Here is a 19,137-nt window from a genome sequence, read left to right as displayed (position 1 = left end):
TAGTCGAAAGCTCGCCGAGCCTCGAGGAGGCGCAAATAGCGCGGGTGCATAGCTTGCGTCTCAGTTATGTTATTTTTTTTTTTTTTGTCTTTTCGTGACGCAGTGGTATCCATCCTCCCCCCTAACACACACACGTGCTTTTGGGAGATGGTCTCCCAGTGCGAGAGGTGATTTAGAGCTGTAGGTCTGTTCTCCCCGTCACTGAGCGGGGATCTCTTACAGGTTTTCCACTTCCAAATCTCCTACAGCAGGTAGGGTATTAATTTGGAGGCTCGCCATGGGAACTAGTCTGGGGAGGGGAGTGAAAACATTTGGAAGAGACGCTGAAAAAAAAGTAAATAAAAAAGAGTAAATAAATAAGGATGGGCTAGCTTTGGTAGCAGGCGGAGGTTTTGTCTGTGCGGCGCCGAGGCAGAGCTCGCTGGATCCGATGGGATCAGGATCGGATGCTGCTGGATCTGCACAGGCACCGATCCTGGGCGAGCCTTCCAGGGCTGCTCGGTGGCCCCTGCGCCGCGGTCAAGGCTTGAAAAATTTCGGAGCTGTGCGTCTCAAGCTTTTTTTTTTTTTCTATTTTGGACTACGAGTCTGTGTGTTACTTGAGACGAGTTGACAGTGAGAGCCTTCTTTGCATTGCCCGCTGTCTTGGCTAGACGGCGGGTTTTAGCTGAACGCAGAATTAATTTCCCAGACTTTTTTTCTTTTTAAACTATCATCACTAAACTAACGCTAGATAAAGATGAAGCTCTTGCAGTGCTGTTTTCTGAAAGTTCGAAAATTGGTGTATGGCTGTTCTCAGAAGCCTGTGTTTTAAGTGGGGTCTTTCTGCTGAGTTTAGGGAAATGAAATGCATGGGCCACATTCCGAGGAAGTGAAGAATATTTTGTTTTCAGAACTTTTTTTTTTCATCCCACCTTGCACTCCTTGTAGGTGCAGTTCCATGAAGACGTATGTTCTTAACAGATTTACCTGTTTCCCACCATTGTTAGGCTGCTTAGTGCATCAGCACTGATATGTGGCATTTGGGGATTTTTGGGGTGGGGGGGGGGGTCGTGGTGATTTTTCAGGTGTATTTTTTGACACTGACTGTGAAATTGTTCCAATATAACTGGTAGGTTTATTATAAAGATACTTGTTTATGACATCTGAGGTGTCAAATTTTAATTACTAACACTAACTGCAAATTACTCCTGCCTTCCAGGTTCCCTTTTGATGGAGCTAAATGATGATCTGTGGTCTGATTCTCAGTTAGTATGAAATCGAAATTGGCAGTTCCTGCCATGTGTTTGGATTTGGGTAAACTATAGAACACACATATATGTGAAACCACATTGGTTTTCTGTCCTCCTGCTCCCCCAAATTTCTGACTCCTTGTCCATGATGGGATGACCGGGTGTTGGATACTCAGCTTTGTAAGCAGAACATCCCTCGAATTTCTAAGGTTGGCAGATAGGTTTTTCAGTGTGTTAATGTTGCAGCACTCTGAAAAGCTCTTTGACATCATTAAGATATTTCACAATATAATATATTCTGGAACTGTAATTTCTAAAATTGTAATTTCTTTATTACGAAGAAGTTCATGGCGAGGAATTTTCTATGTAGTCTGTGGCATAGAGGAGTGGTGGACAATCTAATTACAGGGTCATTATTAAACTAGTTTCATAGCATCAGTTAAGTCAAATTACTAATTTCTTTAATGTCATTATTTGTTCTGCAGTGTGGATAGGTGTACATGTGAAAGTTATTTTAAAGTCATGTCCTGTCTGCGTGGCCCTCTCCTCCCATAAAATAAATATTGGGGATGGAATATGGAATTTTGGTTGCATTTGATTGCTAAGTATTAGCTTTTTAAAACGTCGTGTTATAAACTTCAGAATTTTAAGTTGAAGTTCAATGGGGGAGTATCTTATTTTGTCACAGGATGTTTAACATCCAAAGCAATTAAAGCGTTAGCAGCCACTTAAGTTTATATGAAGAAGGGAAGCCATTATTTTTGCTTCCAACTTAGCAAAACACTTTCCAAGATAAAGCTGTGAACACAAAAGCTTTTAATAAGGCCGTGTTGTGCATGCTAATAGCACTGGATACCTACATTCCTGACAATCTCAGGAGTATGAAATACATCTCATCTCCCACATTACATACTTGGTCTGTGGACACAGAGCCCCGATAACTTCTGAATCAAGATGGTGCTGTACTTTTACAAGGAAGATGATCCAAAGCTATTACGCTTTTTTTTACTGTTTCCAGGGGGCTTATTGTCTCCATTCTCAAAGTGACTTCACTTCCTGCTGACTAGCCAGTCTCTACTGTTGAATAACACTGCATTTGGAAAAGTATCTTACTGACTTTTGGTACTGTGAAGAATTAACCTTACTCTTTAGCTGTGGATTTTGTACCAGTTTATCAGGTACAGCATGTCCGTGTAAGGCAGTTGGTACAAACATCCTAGTACCCTTACATAAAGTTTGCACTGTGTGAATACCTATTGTTGTGCCTCTGCTCTTGACCCAATGCATCAAGAGTGGCATGTACTTTGTGTACAGAATGATCCAAAACTGTGTACCAGCAGTATGGTTCACTGCTTTGAATGCAGCTATTTTATCCAGCAGTTAGAGTCCGTGCTATTCTGTTCGCTTTTAATAGGTAGATAAATGTGAGGCAATGTTGGAGCATTGTTGATGCCAGTGCCAGTTATAGAACAGATTTTTATTTTTTTTTTCCCTTTAGCTTTGTTTAGAAGCTTCATCTGTCTAACACTTCTACTGATACTGTTCTCACAGAAAAGCAGTGTTGGAAGAAGAGTGTTTGAGGAAGACACACACACACATGTACTGGAGAGGTCCCATTTCACAAGGGTTTGTCCTGCAGTCCTGGTGGGATAGGTGTTTGTTGGTCACTCCAGCAGCAGCTTTTCTCACAAGAAAGGGATTGTTTTTGAAACTACCTGTGGAAACACAGCTGAATGATGCTGCGGTACCCTGAGGTGGATGAATTGTGTAACACTGGTCTTGGTTGATCATATTAAACTCCAGGTGAGGGGTCTTGTCTTACTATGTCATTGGCTACAGATAACTAAGGTGATCAGTCTGTTCCTTACCCACATGTATTGATGTCTGCATTAGAGAGATGAGAGAGAGAATTTGGTGATGCTGTTGCAGTTGCTGTCTTGTAGATGAAAAGAATGTGTTGCAGGAGCTCTGGTCTCCAGAGATGTTGAGGTGAGAGGATGTTTATTAGCAAAAAAGTGGTGGGGGGGGAAGAATGACATGCAGGTTTTTGTTGCAGTGGTGTCCCCTTCCTTCTTGAGGGGGATCTTCTTCAGACAATGGGAAGATAGAAAGCGTTCTTGCTTCTCTTAACTTTTTTTACTGTCTTTCAGCTTTTCGTGGATCAGTTACATCTGTACATAAAGGTACAGCCTGTAGAAATAACTGCACATGCCTTTGTGCTCCTCAGTTTATCAACACCCTGTCATAATATCACAGACCTTATTGTTCTGACAAGTGTATACCCTTAGAGTATTGAGACCTGTACGCTGTGGTCCACTGAAATAATACAGGATTTTTCTGTACAGCATTGAGTTAATTAGGGAGCTTATGTTTTTTCCTTAGGACTAGATCTCGCTGTATAGAGCGTTTCTGATTTGATCCTTGTGCAGTCCCTCGCAGCTGTGGTGAGTGGATGTGGTGTGAACCAAGCCCTCTGCTGGCAGCTCTGCTCTGCTGTCTGTTAAATACTCACCGAGAGCCCTGACAGGGTAAGGCACTGATCTCAGAGGAAGATCCTTACACCACCTCCACACCCCCCCTTCCCCCGATCAAATTATAAATCAAAACAAAAAGAAATCCCGAAGTATTTAAAAACACAAGTGTGCTTTGCTTCCTCCCACACAAAAATCTGTGCACCTGTCATCTGCATTTAGAGACAGGTGTAAGAAAAAAAGGCAATTGCTGGTAGTCCTGATACAGATTGAGAAGGTTTTTTTTGTTTGTTTTTACTCAAGTTGGATGACTGTAATTGTTTTCAGTTATCTTTCTGGCTTTGTAAAGTATTTTCTCAAGCACTGCAGTTTTTCCTCTGACCTGATGACTTCAAATGTTTAACATAAGCGCAGTGGAAAGGTCTGTGTATGGCACTGCTTTCTAATGAAAATGTATTCTGTCTTGAGAATGTTATACAACTGCTGCACCTCTAATATTTGTTTTTATTTCCTTTCAGTTTGTGGTTTATGTTTGCTTAGCCTGCAAGGAAGGCAGAACTCAGCTAAAGATACATTAAAGGCTAAAAGATGATTGTAGGGTATCAAGTTAGCTGACCCTGTTACATAAGGTGTCTCTTTAAAAGCTCCTTCATTTCACTCTCATGGAAGATTGAGACCCTCTTGCAGATAGTTTTTATTGCACTACCTTGCTGAATCTTGTTTACAGTTTGTAGGTCTCTTTATTTCTTGAGTTCCTGTTACTTTTAATTTAAATTACGTTTCCTTGCTGTCCTTCATATATGCGTGCAGAATTTGAATCTTCTTTCTGAAGTTCACTGTACCAAAATAAAACAAGAGAAGCTCTCTTAGTCTTGCTCTCAGTGCTGTTGTGTGTCCCAGAAGCCTATAATTGGTCACTGTTCTTTCATCACTTTTAAACAGCAGTGACCTTAATGCACCTGTACTCTGTGAGGCTTTACTTGGATCGTGCAGGGGGATGATTTTTATGCTTTTTTGGCCTGTGTTGAGAAAAATCACTTTGCTTATCCTGATACCCCACTTCAGCACGACCATTTTTATCAGGGAAAAAAATGAGTGTACTGCTGTGTTTGCGGTAGTAAATTATATTAGTGTTCAAGGGTTTGTATTTTGTAAAGACTTGGTATAATTTGTATTTTTATGTTGCTTGATGCTTGTATCTCTTGTCTTTGGTAACTCTTTAGCCAGAACACCTATGGAATGTTAATAAACATGGTTCTTACTACTTTTTTTTTTTTTTAAATGTCCCAGGGAAGCTGGAAATAACTGAACCTTTAACAGCTTATATAGCTCACAGCACAAGTGTGGACTGCTGCTGAAAGGGGTGAACTTTTTGCTGTCACAGATCTTAGTTGGATCTGATACAGATCTGATCTGGTTTACAGAAAGCAAACACCCCCTCAACTGCAAACTTGAACTGCATGTGGTGATTCAGTTCCTTGTTCCAATACTTAAGAGATCCAGTGTCTTTTTACTGCACACCAGGCATTAATAAAAACGTTTGAGTGTGCACTCCTAATACACATATATTCATTTACTTAAAAATTTTATATACATGTGCTACTGTACAGACACTGTGTATAGTACAAAGTTGAACTTCAACAGCGATACCGAGATGAAATTAACACTTCATTTTTTTCCCTTTATTAACAGTACCAAAAAAATTGTCACACTCCCAGTGGACTGTTCCAGGGCTGGTTAAAGAGGAAGGTGCTGCAGAATTAATCTTCAGATTAACTTTTTTCCCTTTTGGTACTGCACTTGATTAGACCTCAGATGATTTTCATTCTTGAAGAACATTCTTGCAGGGGAGGAGCTTGGCAAGATCAGTATCTTGGAGTAATTTAAGCCAGAGTACTACACCTTCTGTTGAATTCTTCAGATTTTTTTTCCTTAAGTCTCATGTAATACTCATTCATGAGCAACCACAAACCCATTTTCCCCACTTCTTGGTACAGGTAATAGCAGTCACACTATGGTCATTGGTTGCTACTAAGAATTTTTTTAAATAGTTGACTTCAAATAATTTGCCTTTCAGAGTTTTGAAAGCTATTCAGTTTTTGCAGTTTTAAGTGCACGAACATTCTGCACTTCAGCATACTGATTATACCTGACAAACAAATTTATTTATGCATAAAAATAACTTTGGATGTATGATCTGTGCCTTGTAAACTTGATTGATTTAAGGATAAGGTGATAAAAAGAGTAAAGAAATTCTGAAAAATTAAAGTTCCATTTTAATAAGAAGGCTTATTTCCTGCATCTTCATTTTGTTAGTTAACTTCCCTTCTTTGAATCCACTGCTCCTACTTCATATGATTCAGTTGTTTGGGTTTTTTTAAATTCAAAGAAAATAGCTGTTTCAGCTGTGAAGGAACTGTGATGCTAGATTAATGTTTCAGCTTGGTCTGTCAGTCTACGTGGCAGAAAATCCTAAGACTATTCTGAGTAATACTGCTGTTGAACTGTAAGCAGTTTGGCAACTTTGGCTGAAATGTGGTGCTGTGCCAATGCAAGTGAGCGCTTTTCTGTGTGAGCATACCAGCCCTGCTCAGTGCTGGCTCAGGGGCTGTGCTCTAGCTGCATTCACCACATCAGAGCATGACATTAAAAATTCAGGTGGCTCTTAAATGATTCTTCAGGATTACTTCAATGGGCTTTTTAGTCTGTTGTAAGCCAGCAGGTAAAATGTAATTTTTCAGGAACTTATTACATTGTTGCTGGACTTCTCATCAAAATGGGATGTTTTATTAGGGTTTTACTGTTGCTTCATAGATGGGGTCATTTGCTCCTGTCTCCTACTTCCTGAATAGAAACTGCACCATATTTTACAGAAGTAGATGAAAACCAAAAGCTGTTAAGAGCAAGAATGCCTCAAATTAACCTTCATTTTGGGGTGGAGAATAGATGATTTTTGTGCTGGTTTTGGCTGGGGGAGAGTTAATTTCCTTCCCAGTAGCCGGTGTGGAGTTCTGTTTTGTATCTGTGCTGGACACAGGGTTGGTAATTTAGAAACATTTTTGTTCTTGCTGACCAGGACTTGTCAAGAGCCAAGACCTTTCCTGCTCCTCCTGTGGTGAGGAACCTGGGGGTGCATGGGAGTGTGGGAGGGGACACAACCAGGACAGGGGACCCAAACTGACCCAAGGGATATCCCAGGCCCTGTGCCATCAGTCTCAGTATAAAAAATGTGAGGAGAAAAGGAGTAAGGGGGCATTGGGAGTGATAGTATTTCTCTTCCCAAGTCATTATTATGTCATGGGACCCTGCTGTCCTGGAGGTGGCTGAACACCCCTGCCCAACCATGGGAAACAGGACATTAATTCTTTGTTTTGGTTTGCTTATGTGTGTGGCTTTTGCTTTCCCTTTTGAGCTGTCTTCATCTCAACCTGTGAATTTTTACCCTTCAATTCTCTCCCCAGTCCCACTTGTGGAGGAATGAGCAAGTAGCTGCTTGGGGATGGGCTGCTGGGCTTTGAACTATGATGAGTTTGGAATCTGATGTGTCCAAAACAATATTGACAAGACTGAAATGGATTCTCTTTTGTACTTTATAGCAGAACATTGTATTTCTTGGACTGCACTTGAGTATGCCAAGCTTCTCTGCAGGAGGCTTGCTAATTGGATTTACTTCAGCTCTTATGCAATCAAGTGCTGCATCTGTTTCATTCTGGAGAGTTTCAGGCTTGTGTGTTTCATGAGAAAACTACCTGTGTTCAGAGCCTGGATCCACTTCCCTGTGAAGTGTGGTTTCTCCTTCCAGGACAGTGGATACCCAAAGGAATACTGCATTCAATGTACAGTAAGGAATTACTTCAGTAGATCATTCCGGGTGCAGTGGTGGTTCTGGACAGGGTCATGATGCAGCAATGCAGAAATGAAGGTGCATTCTTGAGGTGTGAAGCAGAATACATGCATTTCTTTCCCTTAGACCGAAGGGTTTGGTTACCCCTACACTTGTGCAGGAAGTCATGCCTCCTGCAACTTCGTTAACCAGAAATGCAGAGACTGGAAGAGGAAGTCTGGGCTTTTTTGGGGGATGATTGTTTTTTTTGGGGTTTGTTATGTTTTGTTTTTACAGTAGAAGACCATGATGACTTACTCCTTGAGAGGAAGGCCTTTATTTTAGCTACAACATTTCTGGGAGTGCAGACCATAAGCATTGTGGGTCTTCCACACTGCAAAGCTACTGAACACAGAGGCCTTTTCTCATTTGTTTCTAAATTTCACAATCAGCTTGCCCATTTTTTTATTCCATTCTGTGCTTATGGAGGGATGTATGAATCAAGATTTAAAGGGATGTTTTCTTTATTTTGCAATGTGTTCTCATTTTTTAATTAATGTTTTCACTTGGGGGAAAAAAAGCAAATATTTTTGTTTCTGATAGGATACTGGTCTTGCATACCAGATGTCAACAAAACTTTAATGCTTTATCACATGTCAAAACTGCTTCAGACAAATGTAGCCTTCATGTAGTAAGCCTAGAGATTTGTCAAGAAAACTGTTCATGTAAGACATTAAAGTAGTGCTAATCTTCATAAACAAATCTCCTATTTATCCTTTTTAAGTATACCACCTTGAAAGAAAGGATTTACTCCTAAGCTTAAATCAATTGCCTGACTAAGTTTCCTGATTAAGTCGTGCTTAGTTAATACATCATACTGCATGTAAGAATTGGGAGGATGAGTGGATGATTGTCCCTTTAAAAGAATTAAAGTAAAAATGGCTTTTTAAATCATTATGTGTATGATACATATATGCACTCACATAAAAAAACATAGTTTAATGTTTTTGTATTAAAAGCAGTGTGCAAGACAGAAATACAAGCTGATGGCAAAGACATATAGCTAATCCTTGAGTTGACATGTTAATTGCAACTATAAATTTCTTCTGTTTAAAATTGCTCTGCTGCAATCACGGTACAACACTCTTTAATTTCAGCTTAAGATAACATTAATGTTCAGTGTTTGATGCAATCTCATTTAAAATCTCTGGAAGTGGATGCCAAAGGCATTTGCTACTATATTTTAAATGTATAATTGTAGACAAGGTAATTCAGTCAAAGCATTTAAGTTTTGGTCTTTTGGCTACAAACCTGCAAAGGATTTCCTTTGATTGAGGTGAGTAACCAATGATTACTCACAAACAATGATCAGCTGTTCATGTTTTATTCCAAGGAATTCCAAGTTTTAAGAACTGACTGTGTTTAATCTGGGCAATTTATCTTCTGCTGTTCTAGGTAACTTCTGGATGCCATTTAATGGCTTAGTAGGTTTTTTTAAAGTTATGACTGTGAAGACACTGGAGGAGTGGGAATGATGGAAAATTTACTAATAGAATTTGGAATTCATTGCTGTTTTATAACCAAGAAGTAAAATACCTAGTATGACTGCTGAAATTTCTGAAGTGCTGTCAACAGCTATGACTGTCATTGTTCCCTGACAGTATTTGTTTTTTGAGTTAGTTCTTTAAAGATGTGTTCTTTAAAGAAAGTGTTAGGCAAACTGAAATGTCTTGAACATGTCTTTGTGCCATGTTTTCTTTCCTATGTGCCACCTGACTGGGTATTTTTTCCCCACTGGGAACAATGCTGATCAGCCAAGCTTCCCATCTAACTCCTGAATGAACACCTGAATCTGTTTTGTTAGCTTGGTAAACTGTTTTCAACTGATAAATAATCAGGAATCTGTCAATTTCTCTAGGTGTTCTGTGGAAGACAATGGCTTTCTGAGTAGCAATTTCTAAGTGAGGGATAACTCTTGTCTCAAGTACCAAAGATTCAGACTGTTACATCTGTTCTAGGTTTTATGCTTTCATTGCTCTTTCATCACAGTGAGGCCAGCTACAAAGCATTAGTTGAGAGTTGTGCATGCTTGTTCTTAGTTTCCATACCTGTCACCATCCTTATTCTGGCAGAGCATGACTAGTTAACAAAATACTGTCCACTCAGGCTGTTTTTTAAGAGCATGTTACCTGGAGTAAGATATTTTAAAAGTCATTACCTGTGATATTTCCTCCCTTTGGAGTTATTTCCCTTACAGGAAAAAAACCACTTGAAAACTGTCAGACTTGGCAGAGGTGTTTTCCAAGTTTAGTATTAAAAAATCAGTTGTGATTTGTAGTTTACGAGCAAAGTTAGAAATAGTATCCCAGCCTCTCTTGAGTAGTGGTTTTCTGAAAAAAAATGGTTACAGCAATAGTCAGTGTCACCAGCTTGAGTCAAAGACTGGTGAAAACTTATATTTTCATCCTGTCTATTTAAGTACTGAAACACTGCAGAATCTCAGGCAACCAAATCCAAGGCTTTTCTTGATAAAGGGTTTAACATAAGGCTGTCTGGTGTCCCTGGACAACAATATGCTTAAAACCATTCAGTGGAGATTTAGGTGTTTTGGAAAGGAAGCTCAGTCTTCTTGATCTCTTTCACAACTGTGTAGATAAAAGCATTAAAAGATAAAAACAGCTTACCAAAGTGACCGTAGACAAAACCTGGGAATTTTATGATTGCAAACTTCAGCATGCTCAAAAGCAATGTTTAAAGAACAGATAGATATGATACTGCTTGGTGTCCTTCAGACAACATTTAATACCTAGCTTATTATTTATTCTTTATCAGCATCACACTTGTACCAGTACCGACTGTTTTCAAAAGCTCTGTTGTATCAGAGGTAAACACCATAGCAGCAGGATTATTTTGTGCAGTTCTTCTATGCATGAAATACAGCCAGCATTTCTAAAATCTTTTATTCAGCTCCTTGGAAGTGTCACAGGTGGTGGGAGCTAGAGTCCAAAAGTTCATTTGCTCTTACAAGGAAAAGATCTTGGGTAGCATTTAAAAAGCCTTTGAAGTGTTGCCATCATTTGAGGCAAAATGTCTAGTAATTCTTATGTAACTTGATAGCTTTATTCTGTCATTTTTATTATATCTATGCTTTGGCTAGAGTATCCTTTAATTAGAAAAGCAAAGAAGCAAAACAAATATTTATAAGCTCTTTTTTCATGTATGTTTTGAACTGTATTAATTCTGAAAAGAACAGGTTTTGTAACCCTAGTGTTAATAGTGTGCAGGTCTGGAGTTGGGATATTTGAGAGTATAATCTCTCCAAGTAATGATTCTTCCTCTGTTGAGACAGATGGCATCCTGCATCTGGATCAATATATTTTACTGCTTGTTCCCTTCCACAAAATAAGGAACATCTTAAAATGACAATGACTACAAAATTAACCTTTGGGAGATGGAAACAATAAATTGTAAGGGCTAGTGAACAGGTTGGCAGTAGTGAAGGACTGCAGAAGGTGTATGAAAACCTCTTACTCTTGTCAAGAAGGGTTCCTGCAAACATCCCCAGCCACAGAGCTCCTGAGATGTTGACTGGTCAGAGCACAGAATTGTTCTGTCAGTACTCTTTGGGCAAAGATAGTTCTCAGGTAGCTTCCTTTATTTTTTTTCTTGTTCTCAGTAAGTATGAAAGAACTATTATCAGAATATAGGCATGTAATCAGAATAAATATGTATCACAATATAGGATTAGAATTCAGAATGTAAGTACAAAGCAGTTTTAAGTGTAAACAGCTTGATTAAATGTAGTGGAAGGCCATTTTTATATTTCTTTGCAGAAGCCGTAGCTTGAAAATATTAGACTCTTGATTTTTAGCATTATGATAAAATGAACTACTGAAACCAGCTTCAGTACTGTATCCTGTCAAAATGAGAAGAAGCTGCTCTTGTGAAAACTTTCTAGGGAGTTCGTGTGAGAAGAACCTCATATTACATTTAGCATGTGCTAAACCTGTAACTGGCCAAACTTGAGGAATGGGAAAAGCAGCTAAATGCTGTAGTCTGAGGTGCTTCTCTGGCCTCCTGTTTTTGCACAGGACTAACAGCAATGGGAGGGATTAGCTAAAGTCAAGTGACTACCAGGAACACACCAAATCAGGCAGTTCACAGTGGCAGCCTGGAGATACAGCAAATTGTCTTGCATACAAACTTGCTGGTGGTCCTGCCCTTTACTTGCAGCTTCCAAGTTGTGATTCTTGAAAAGAAACAAGACTTCATGTGTGTTTATTCTGGTATTGCCTCATGCAGTTCAACATAGCCCAAGTATATTGCCATTAAGATGGGATTTAGATAAGTTCACCACAAAAAAAAAAAAATTGCTGCATGACATACATCACTCTCAAGAATTAAGTAAAGCAATTTTTGCTGAACTTCTTGGTGCACCAGGGTATTACAGGCTGTGTGAAAAATCTTAGGTATCCTCTACCAAAATACCAAGTATTTTCTCATTACTAATCTACTTCAAATAGATGTGGAGGCTATTCACAGCTGTCACAAATAACTTATTGTTATGATCCAACACTGGAGATGCAATAGTAGATTATCTGTGTAGGAGTAGAAATTAACTGTTTCTTGTCTGAAGTTCTCTCACTGTATGACAGAATTGTCAACTTGTCAACATATGTTATTTTTCCTTTGACAGTGCAAATGAACAGCATGACTGAGTATTTTTGATTGTTTCAAGAATTGTGTTAATAAGACTGTTTCTAATCTGAAATGCCAAACCCCCTTTTGTTTCCCCCTTTTGTTACACCCCCTCCAAGTGCACAGTGTGTTAGTGTTTTTTACTGTTTATGAAGATCTTATCATACATGTATTGGCTGTTCTAAAATAGTGCTAGGGCAGTTTTTTCCATTCAGTGTCTGACTTGAGTAGAAGCATTGTTTCCTCATGAGCATGAGCATGAAAAATACTACGCCTGCTTGATTTACAGCTGAGACCACAGTGGTGCTTTCTTAATACTCCCTTAGAGGGCTGAGCTTGGAGCCTTCTGGAGTGAAATTCTTATGTGCCCACACTCTGTAATATCTGTTCTCAGTGCTGCTTTATTGGGCACCCACCAGCACCAATAACCAGGAATAACCTTTCAGTTATTACATTTTGCTTGTGCCTCAAAATATTTTCCTAAGAAATATTGCACAGTGTGGAGAGATGAGACCTACACAACAAAACTTTCCTGTGTTCACGGTGTGCAGTATCTTGGAGCTGATCTGGTAACTGATAACTCGGAATACCAGTTGTGAGCCACTGTCTCCACAACAGGCTGAGCTAGGGGCTTGTTTGAGCTCTGCAGTAAAATGTGTAGCTGCCACACGGTGGTTGAGGTTTTGAAGTGACCTTTGGGAGTCACCTTGGCGGTGTGTGTGGGTTTTACTAGTACTTGGCCAGCCATGCTCACATGATGAAGTGTGTGATCCTTTCTTAGACTAGATACAAGGGTATTTCTCCGCCTTCTTACCAAACCTGAACTTGCAGCAAACAAACTCCAAGCTTGGTAAAAAAAAAAAAAAAAAAGGCATTAATCACTTAGTCATATTTCACTATTTTAAGACATGAAAAGACAGATTCTTCCTACCATTCCTTGATTCTCCCTGACCAGTCTTCTTAGAGAACAATTTTGTTATTTCTTATTACAGAATGATGCGTGTTGTTGTAATAGCAGAAGATGTTATCTAATGTTGGCAAGTTTTTTTTGGCCTAAGCTTAAAAATTGTTTAGATAATTTGAATGTGACTCCCTTTATGTAATAGTTTAAAATAGAGTTTGTTCTAAGTATAATGTGATGGCTTTCTGTGAGGAGTAAGAGTGGGTTTTAGATGAAAAAGCAGTAAGTGGTTATTCTGTCTCATGCTTGATTGGAGGTTTTGGCAGTTGTGAACATGTTTATAATCTGTGTATTTTTTTTAATGCATCTCTTTTCTCTTTGTTTCCTCCTGAAAGAAGTCATAAAGGGAGACATGCTTAGAAGGATTTTTACATTTTATTCTGCCCTTCTAGGCTATGGTCAGCTCATCCTCTTCTGGCACAAGGCTCAGGCTTGAATAGGAGATGTTTTCCTAGTTCTGGTTCAGGCAGGTCAGCATTTCTGAAATGTAGCAGCACTGTAATTCTCTTTTTGGCCCTCACTGTTCTTCTTACCACTCTAAATGATTACAAGCCACTACTTGATTTGGCTCGAGTGCCTAAATAAAAAAAAAAATCAGCAATCAGTAGATTGATTGGCTGGTCAAAGGCTGTGCAAATCTCCCAAGAATTACAGCCATTAGTTCTTCAGGAAGGCTGCAATTCAGCAAACTGGGTAACTCCTGGTTATGTTTCTGGCTTTTCTCTGTTTAGTGTATCTAACACAATATATAATATATATAGACACATACATGAAAGAATATATCTATAACAAATACCATTTTTTATATTTTTTCCCTTTTGTAATCCATTCTGGAGACAATATAATGTACTCCTTAAGAGAGTAAGCTGTTAAAGGTAATGATCTGGAAACTGATCATCATTCTGCCTAACAGTGGAAAGCTTGTGCCTTTACAGATCACCAGATGTGTTGCAGGTGTATCAGTTTCTATGAGAATTACATAATTCTGCATCAGTTGAGAGAAGCACTGACATGAATCTGTGCTACTGACCTTTGGATAAGGTTGACATAACCTGTTTTTTTAAAAATCTGATTTGTATGTTTACTGCTGATTAAAAGAACGTATGGATGACAGTCTTCATAATCAACAGGTTTAGAAATATTTCCTCTGGACTCTGTGCTGAGACTCTGTCTGGTACTAATGTATCAAGAGTAAAAAGAACATGGTAAAATATCTCACCCTAACCTTTATTAGTCCTTCCCTACATACACTTAAAGCCTTATTTTGTCCACTCTATTTTGTGTCTTAGCAAATGCGGGTTTTGCCCTTTACCTTATTGGGATTGAACCTCTAATTGTTTAAATGTTTTCTAAACCTGGGATGCAGGCTGCTTCACAATGTGCTGCTTGAACTGGTTTGCTGGATGTTGTTCAGGATCTTTCTAGTATGTCCATTCTTAATTTTTGTTGCTTTGGATAAATTAACAGCTAGGAGTGCTTCTTGCTTTCTTACAGTATGTGTAGGAAATGTATGAGTTCAAATGTTCTGGTGTTTGCCTGGCTTGGCAAAACAAAACTGCCTTTGAAGCAAGCATATATGTGTGTATACAAATATATTTTCAATTTATATTTGAAATTGAGATTTTGTGCTTTTTTTGAAGTTGAGAATTGAATTGTAAATAAAAGGCGTAAGTTAGCCTTTGTCTATTGGGCTGATGTTTTCTCCCATCTGTCATCCTTCCCATTTAAATGGGAGCAGGGTTTGGGAAGAGACCTCTCTTCCCTCCTTTTCACTGAAATGCCAATCTCTCATCCTTTTTTCTGGCAGCATCACCTTACAAAGAATAGTAGAATAGTTTACAGGGAAATGAATAATTTATTTCCTGAAAAATTGATCAAATGACAGCTGCGTCTGAACAACAGGAAATGCTACAGCAGAGACCTGTGACTTTTGGTAGAATAGTCTGTGCTTTCAGACAAGTAAAATTTCTTGTGCAGTTGAAATCTTCAGCTCTTTTTCTACAGATCAGGTGTTTCACTTTTTTAGGGATCTAGATTTAATTCTTGAATATACTTACCACACTGGCTGTTAACAGTTTGCTCTTGTAAGTTTGTTTTACATTCCCTGAAATCCAAGATGTGGGTCATGCAAGGGGTGTAAAGGAGCTGCTTAAAACTTCTGCCATGTCATTCTTCTAATTTTTCTGTTTACACAAGTAAGATTTTTTTTTTTTAAAAAAACATTAGTTTCACATGCCCACTCTGCTCTGTCAGTCACAAAAAAATACAAACTCTTTTTATGTTTTCCAAGGAGCCGTTTGAGGATGGCTACGCAAATGGTGAGGAAGGCGCACCGGCTGGAGATGCAGCTGCTGCTTACACACCTGACAGCAAAGGAGTAGTCAAGTTTGGCTGGATAAAAGGTGTGCTGGTAAGTTTGATATGAGGTTCTTCAGTTTCTTACAGGTGCTCATCTATTCTTGCAGATTTTTCCAGCTACCCTCTTTTTTTTTGGCAGGCATTGTGATAGTGTAATATGAAGATTATATGAATGAAAAGTGTGATAAATGCCATAATTTTAGGAAGGGTTGCTCTTGTTTCAGCTGAATTTTAAGGCAGTAAATACTTCAGGGCTATAAGTTCTTAAGTGTGTATGGTTTCTTAGCACAGGTTTTAAGAGTTTTTACATTGCATGATTTCCAAGAAGGAAAAAGATACTGTGGTAGAAAAATATATACTGGACTTCTCTGGTTTGGAGAGGTCCTTATCTCCTATTTTGTAAGGCTTTTGATATCTTACTCTTTAGATAAGAGAGACCCCCAGGATCTGGTTTTAGTCTCCTGTCTAAATTCTGTACAATGTAAACTCCATTTTTATTGAGATCTAAGAGTTGTAAATACAAGGATTAAAAAAAAAAATGCACACGTCTCCATCCTGTTATTTTGCAGCTGTAAGATACAAAAGTTATAGAAATGGAAAGTTGCAGCAGAGTTTTTGTTATTTTAAAAAGAGTAAGTTATTTAGTAGGGTATTACTTTACTGCATGTTTTTTATGAGAGAGAGATTTGTGAGAGATATAAACTGGGATTGTAGACCTCACAGTCATCATAGACTTCTGTTTTACTTTAAATCATGTATTTTGTAATGTGAATTTTGGATCTTAAAGGTTAGGGTCTAAATCTAAATTATTATTATTGTTTGCTTAAGAGATACTGCAAGTATCAGACATTGAAATACTCTTAACTCTGTATTTAAGATAGTAACTTTTTAATCATATTTAAGTCTCCTTTTTTAAATCAAATTTAAACTTGTATAATAGCATCATATTCTTGTGAAATAATATGAAGTGAGGAAATAGAGCAAGATAATTTCAAGAACATTAAAAACTGTAATGAATAATTAGTGAAAATGACTGCTGATGCAAGAACTAATCTATGTTAAATTTGTTTTATCCTAGGTACGATGTATGTTAAATATTTGGGGTGTGATGCTCTTCATCAGACTGTCATGGATTGTAGGACAAGCTGGGATAGGTATGGGTACTAATGCTTTAATTTTATTTCAATGACTTTCAGATGTGATCCACAACAGGTGTTGATCCTGAGCTTTTACTTCAAACTGGAATAGGAAATTAACCTTAATATTGCCAATTTTTATGATAATTTATCCTTACCCAGAACTTCAGTTACTTAGACTTTTTCATTTAGGTACAAGGCAGTATTTTAAAATTGACATTTGTAAGTCTTCAGTGGAACTGTGAAGATAAACTTTTGATCTCTGGTTATTAAAACCTGCATATAGACTGTGTAGTAAAAAAGGAATTATTTTCAAAGGCTTAACTTAGTGTTGGGCTGATCTGCAAAAGGCCTGTGTTTCCTTTAATCTTTAGACTACAGCTCTTACCTTGCTGATTTAATAGACTTGGTCCAGTTTTATTTGTATCCTGAGAGGGGAAGAAGCAGCCTCTTGCTTGAAAGTGAATTTGTGTTGTATTTGCAAGACTGAGTATTTAAATTAAATTAAGTTGAAGGTTTGTACTCTTTAATACTGCTGGGCTTACAGTATTTTTTCACATCTTTTCCCAAAAGGTCTGTCTGTCTTGGTTATTGGAATGGCCACTGTTGTGACAACTATTACAGGACTGTCTACTTCAGCAATAGCCACAAATGGGTTTGTAAGAGGAGGTAATGATATTTTAATCAAGTTTTTAAAACTTTCCTCACTCTGGAGTGCACACTTTAATGTTGCTGAGGAGCAAAGTCTTCCTTGTGTTCTGTATGAGATTAAACAGTCATGTAATCAACAAAAAGTCAATAGGTAGCCTACTAATTAGGTTTGAACTAGTACCTTGCTTTTCTGCTGTAAAAGAAAATTTATTGGTGTAAATTTTTGTAATACAAACGTTTTTAAGGATACATATCCAGGAATGAGTAGAGTCTTAATATTCTCCTGAGCTGCACTGGTTGGTTAAGAGTGTGCTTGTATGATGTGTCCATGTCCTGAAATAAACCTTCACACGGATAATTCTCCAAACTCTCTGTTCCTGAGGGTGATGGTTTTCATTCTCTTCCATGGTTTATGTGGTGTTGTCAGCTATTTTTGGAAATGGTTGGTGCCTCTGACACAATCAAAGTGCTTTGTGTCATTATGAGACTGCTGCTAGGAAAAAATATAGTGGAATTAATGTAGAAACTTAGAAAAATATCTTCATTAAGATTAAGAATGAAAAGCCTCACTATCACAAAGTAAACAGACCTAATGGGAAAGATCAGCTGTGAGAGTGTTAGCATTATGTCAAGCTTAGTTTCTAAATGCCTTTTCTGTTTTTTAATTCCATTATGTATGTCAGGTTTTCCCATTCATATAGGAACTTTTTTTGTTGTTGTTTTTAAGCCACTCTTGAAAAATAACACTTCATTAGAAAATTTAAAGTACTGAATTGGAAGAACTGTAGAATTCCATAGAAACAATTGTTCCTAGGAAAATGTTATATTACATTAAGATTTTTTTTTTTTTCATAAGAAATACAGAGTATGGCCAAGCTGAGTCCATATGTAGGATTTGCACAAGAAGTGTAATGCAGTGAAATTAAGCATTTTCTGTTGCAAACTTAACATGGACTCCATTACTTCAGACTCGAGCTGGAGGATTTTCTTGCTTCTAGGAAGCTTAGACTTAAGTTTGAGAAATATGCCTTTGCTACATTTACTAAACTTTACTTTGCTGTAATACTCCAGATACTCAGATTTTCATTTGTCATGTGGGATTTGAGATGTTGTTTTTGTCCAGCTCAGAAGTACGAAGAACAGGCTCTCGAGAATCCCATTGGAGGGCAGAAAATTCCTTCAACAGCAGAGTTTCTAAACTTTCAAAGTTTAGAAACATGTCTTGGAAGTTTGGAACTTCAGTGGGTTTATTGCAGTCTGCTTTGCCAGTTTCTTGACCTTGACTCCACAAGTGCTTTGAGCAGTTTGAAGTTAAAATCCCAGTTACGCTGCAGTGTGTGTTTTACAGCTTTTTAACCATAGAAGTGGTTGCATACCTGAATAATATGATGTGGTGCATGAGTCATGGTTATTTCCAACTGGTCTCTTTTCCTAAGAACTTGAAATACATTCCTGAGTCCTCAGCACATCTGTCCCTAAAATACTGAGTTAAGGGTTATTTTCTAATACATCAGGGAATAAAGAGTGAGTAGATTCTGGCTCATGTAAATGTTAAATTGCTGATAACTGTCTGTTTTGGGCTCTATCATATAGAGGACTTCTTTGTCATTTGTATTTTTTTTTTCTTTCAGGAGGAGCATATTACTTAATTTCCAGAAGTCTGGGGCCAGAGTTTGGTGGTGCCATAGGTCTGATTTTTGCATTTGCCAACGCTGTGGCAGTGGCAATGTATGTTGTTGGTTTTGCAGAGACAGTAGTTGAGCTACTCAAGGTACAGTGGATGACAATGCTCATATTGATTATACTT

The 19,137-nt window shown here is 38.1% G+C and overlaps 1 protein-coding gene across 5 annotated transcripts in view; it reads left to right on the top strand.

Annotated features, from left to right (window-relative positions):
- Nucleotides 1-19,137, top strand: part of SLC12A2 (solute carrier family 12 member 2) — a 52,636-nt gene that overhangs the window by 1,550 nt on the left and 31,949 nt on the right. For 3 of the 5 annotated variants that reach the window (XM_086869803.1, XM_023945072.2, XM_023945073.2), the window contains exons 2-5: nucleotides 15,476-15,595; nucleotides 16,622-16,697; nucleotides 17,253-17,348; nucleotides 18,962-19,101. In XM_086869803.1, coding sequence (XP_086725929.1) covers nucleotides 16,631-16,697; nucleotides 17,253-17,348; nucleotides 18,962-19,101 — 303 coding nt within the window. In that variant the 5' untranslated portion in view covers nucleotides 15,476-15,595; nucleotides 16,622-16,630. Of the gene's footprint in view, nucleotides 1-130; nucleotides 252-3,661; nucleotides 3,761-15,475; nucleotides 15,596-16,621; nucleotides 16,698-17,252; nucleotides 17,349-18,961; nucleotides 19,102-19,137 lie in introns of those variants that run through there. The other 2 variants (XM_086869802.1, XM_086869805.1) reach the window with 2 other exon arrangements.

This window comes from Cyanistes caeruleus, chromosome Z, assembly GCF_971803275.1.
Source record: "Cyanistes caeruleus chromosome Z, bCyaCae1.hap1.1, whole genome shotgun sequence".
Classification (NCBI taxonomy): domain Eukaryota; kingdom Metazoa; phylum Chordata; class Aves; order Passeriformes; family Paridae; genus Cyanistes; species Cyanistes caeruleus.
The sequence above is the reverse complement of the archived record's forward strand: the minus strand, read 5'-3'. Positions and strand labels throughout refer to the sequence as shown.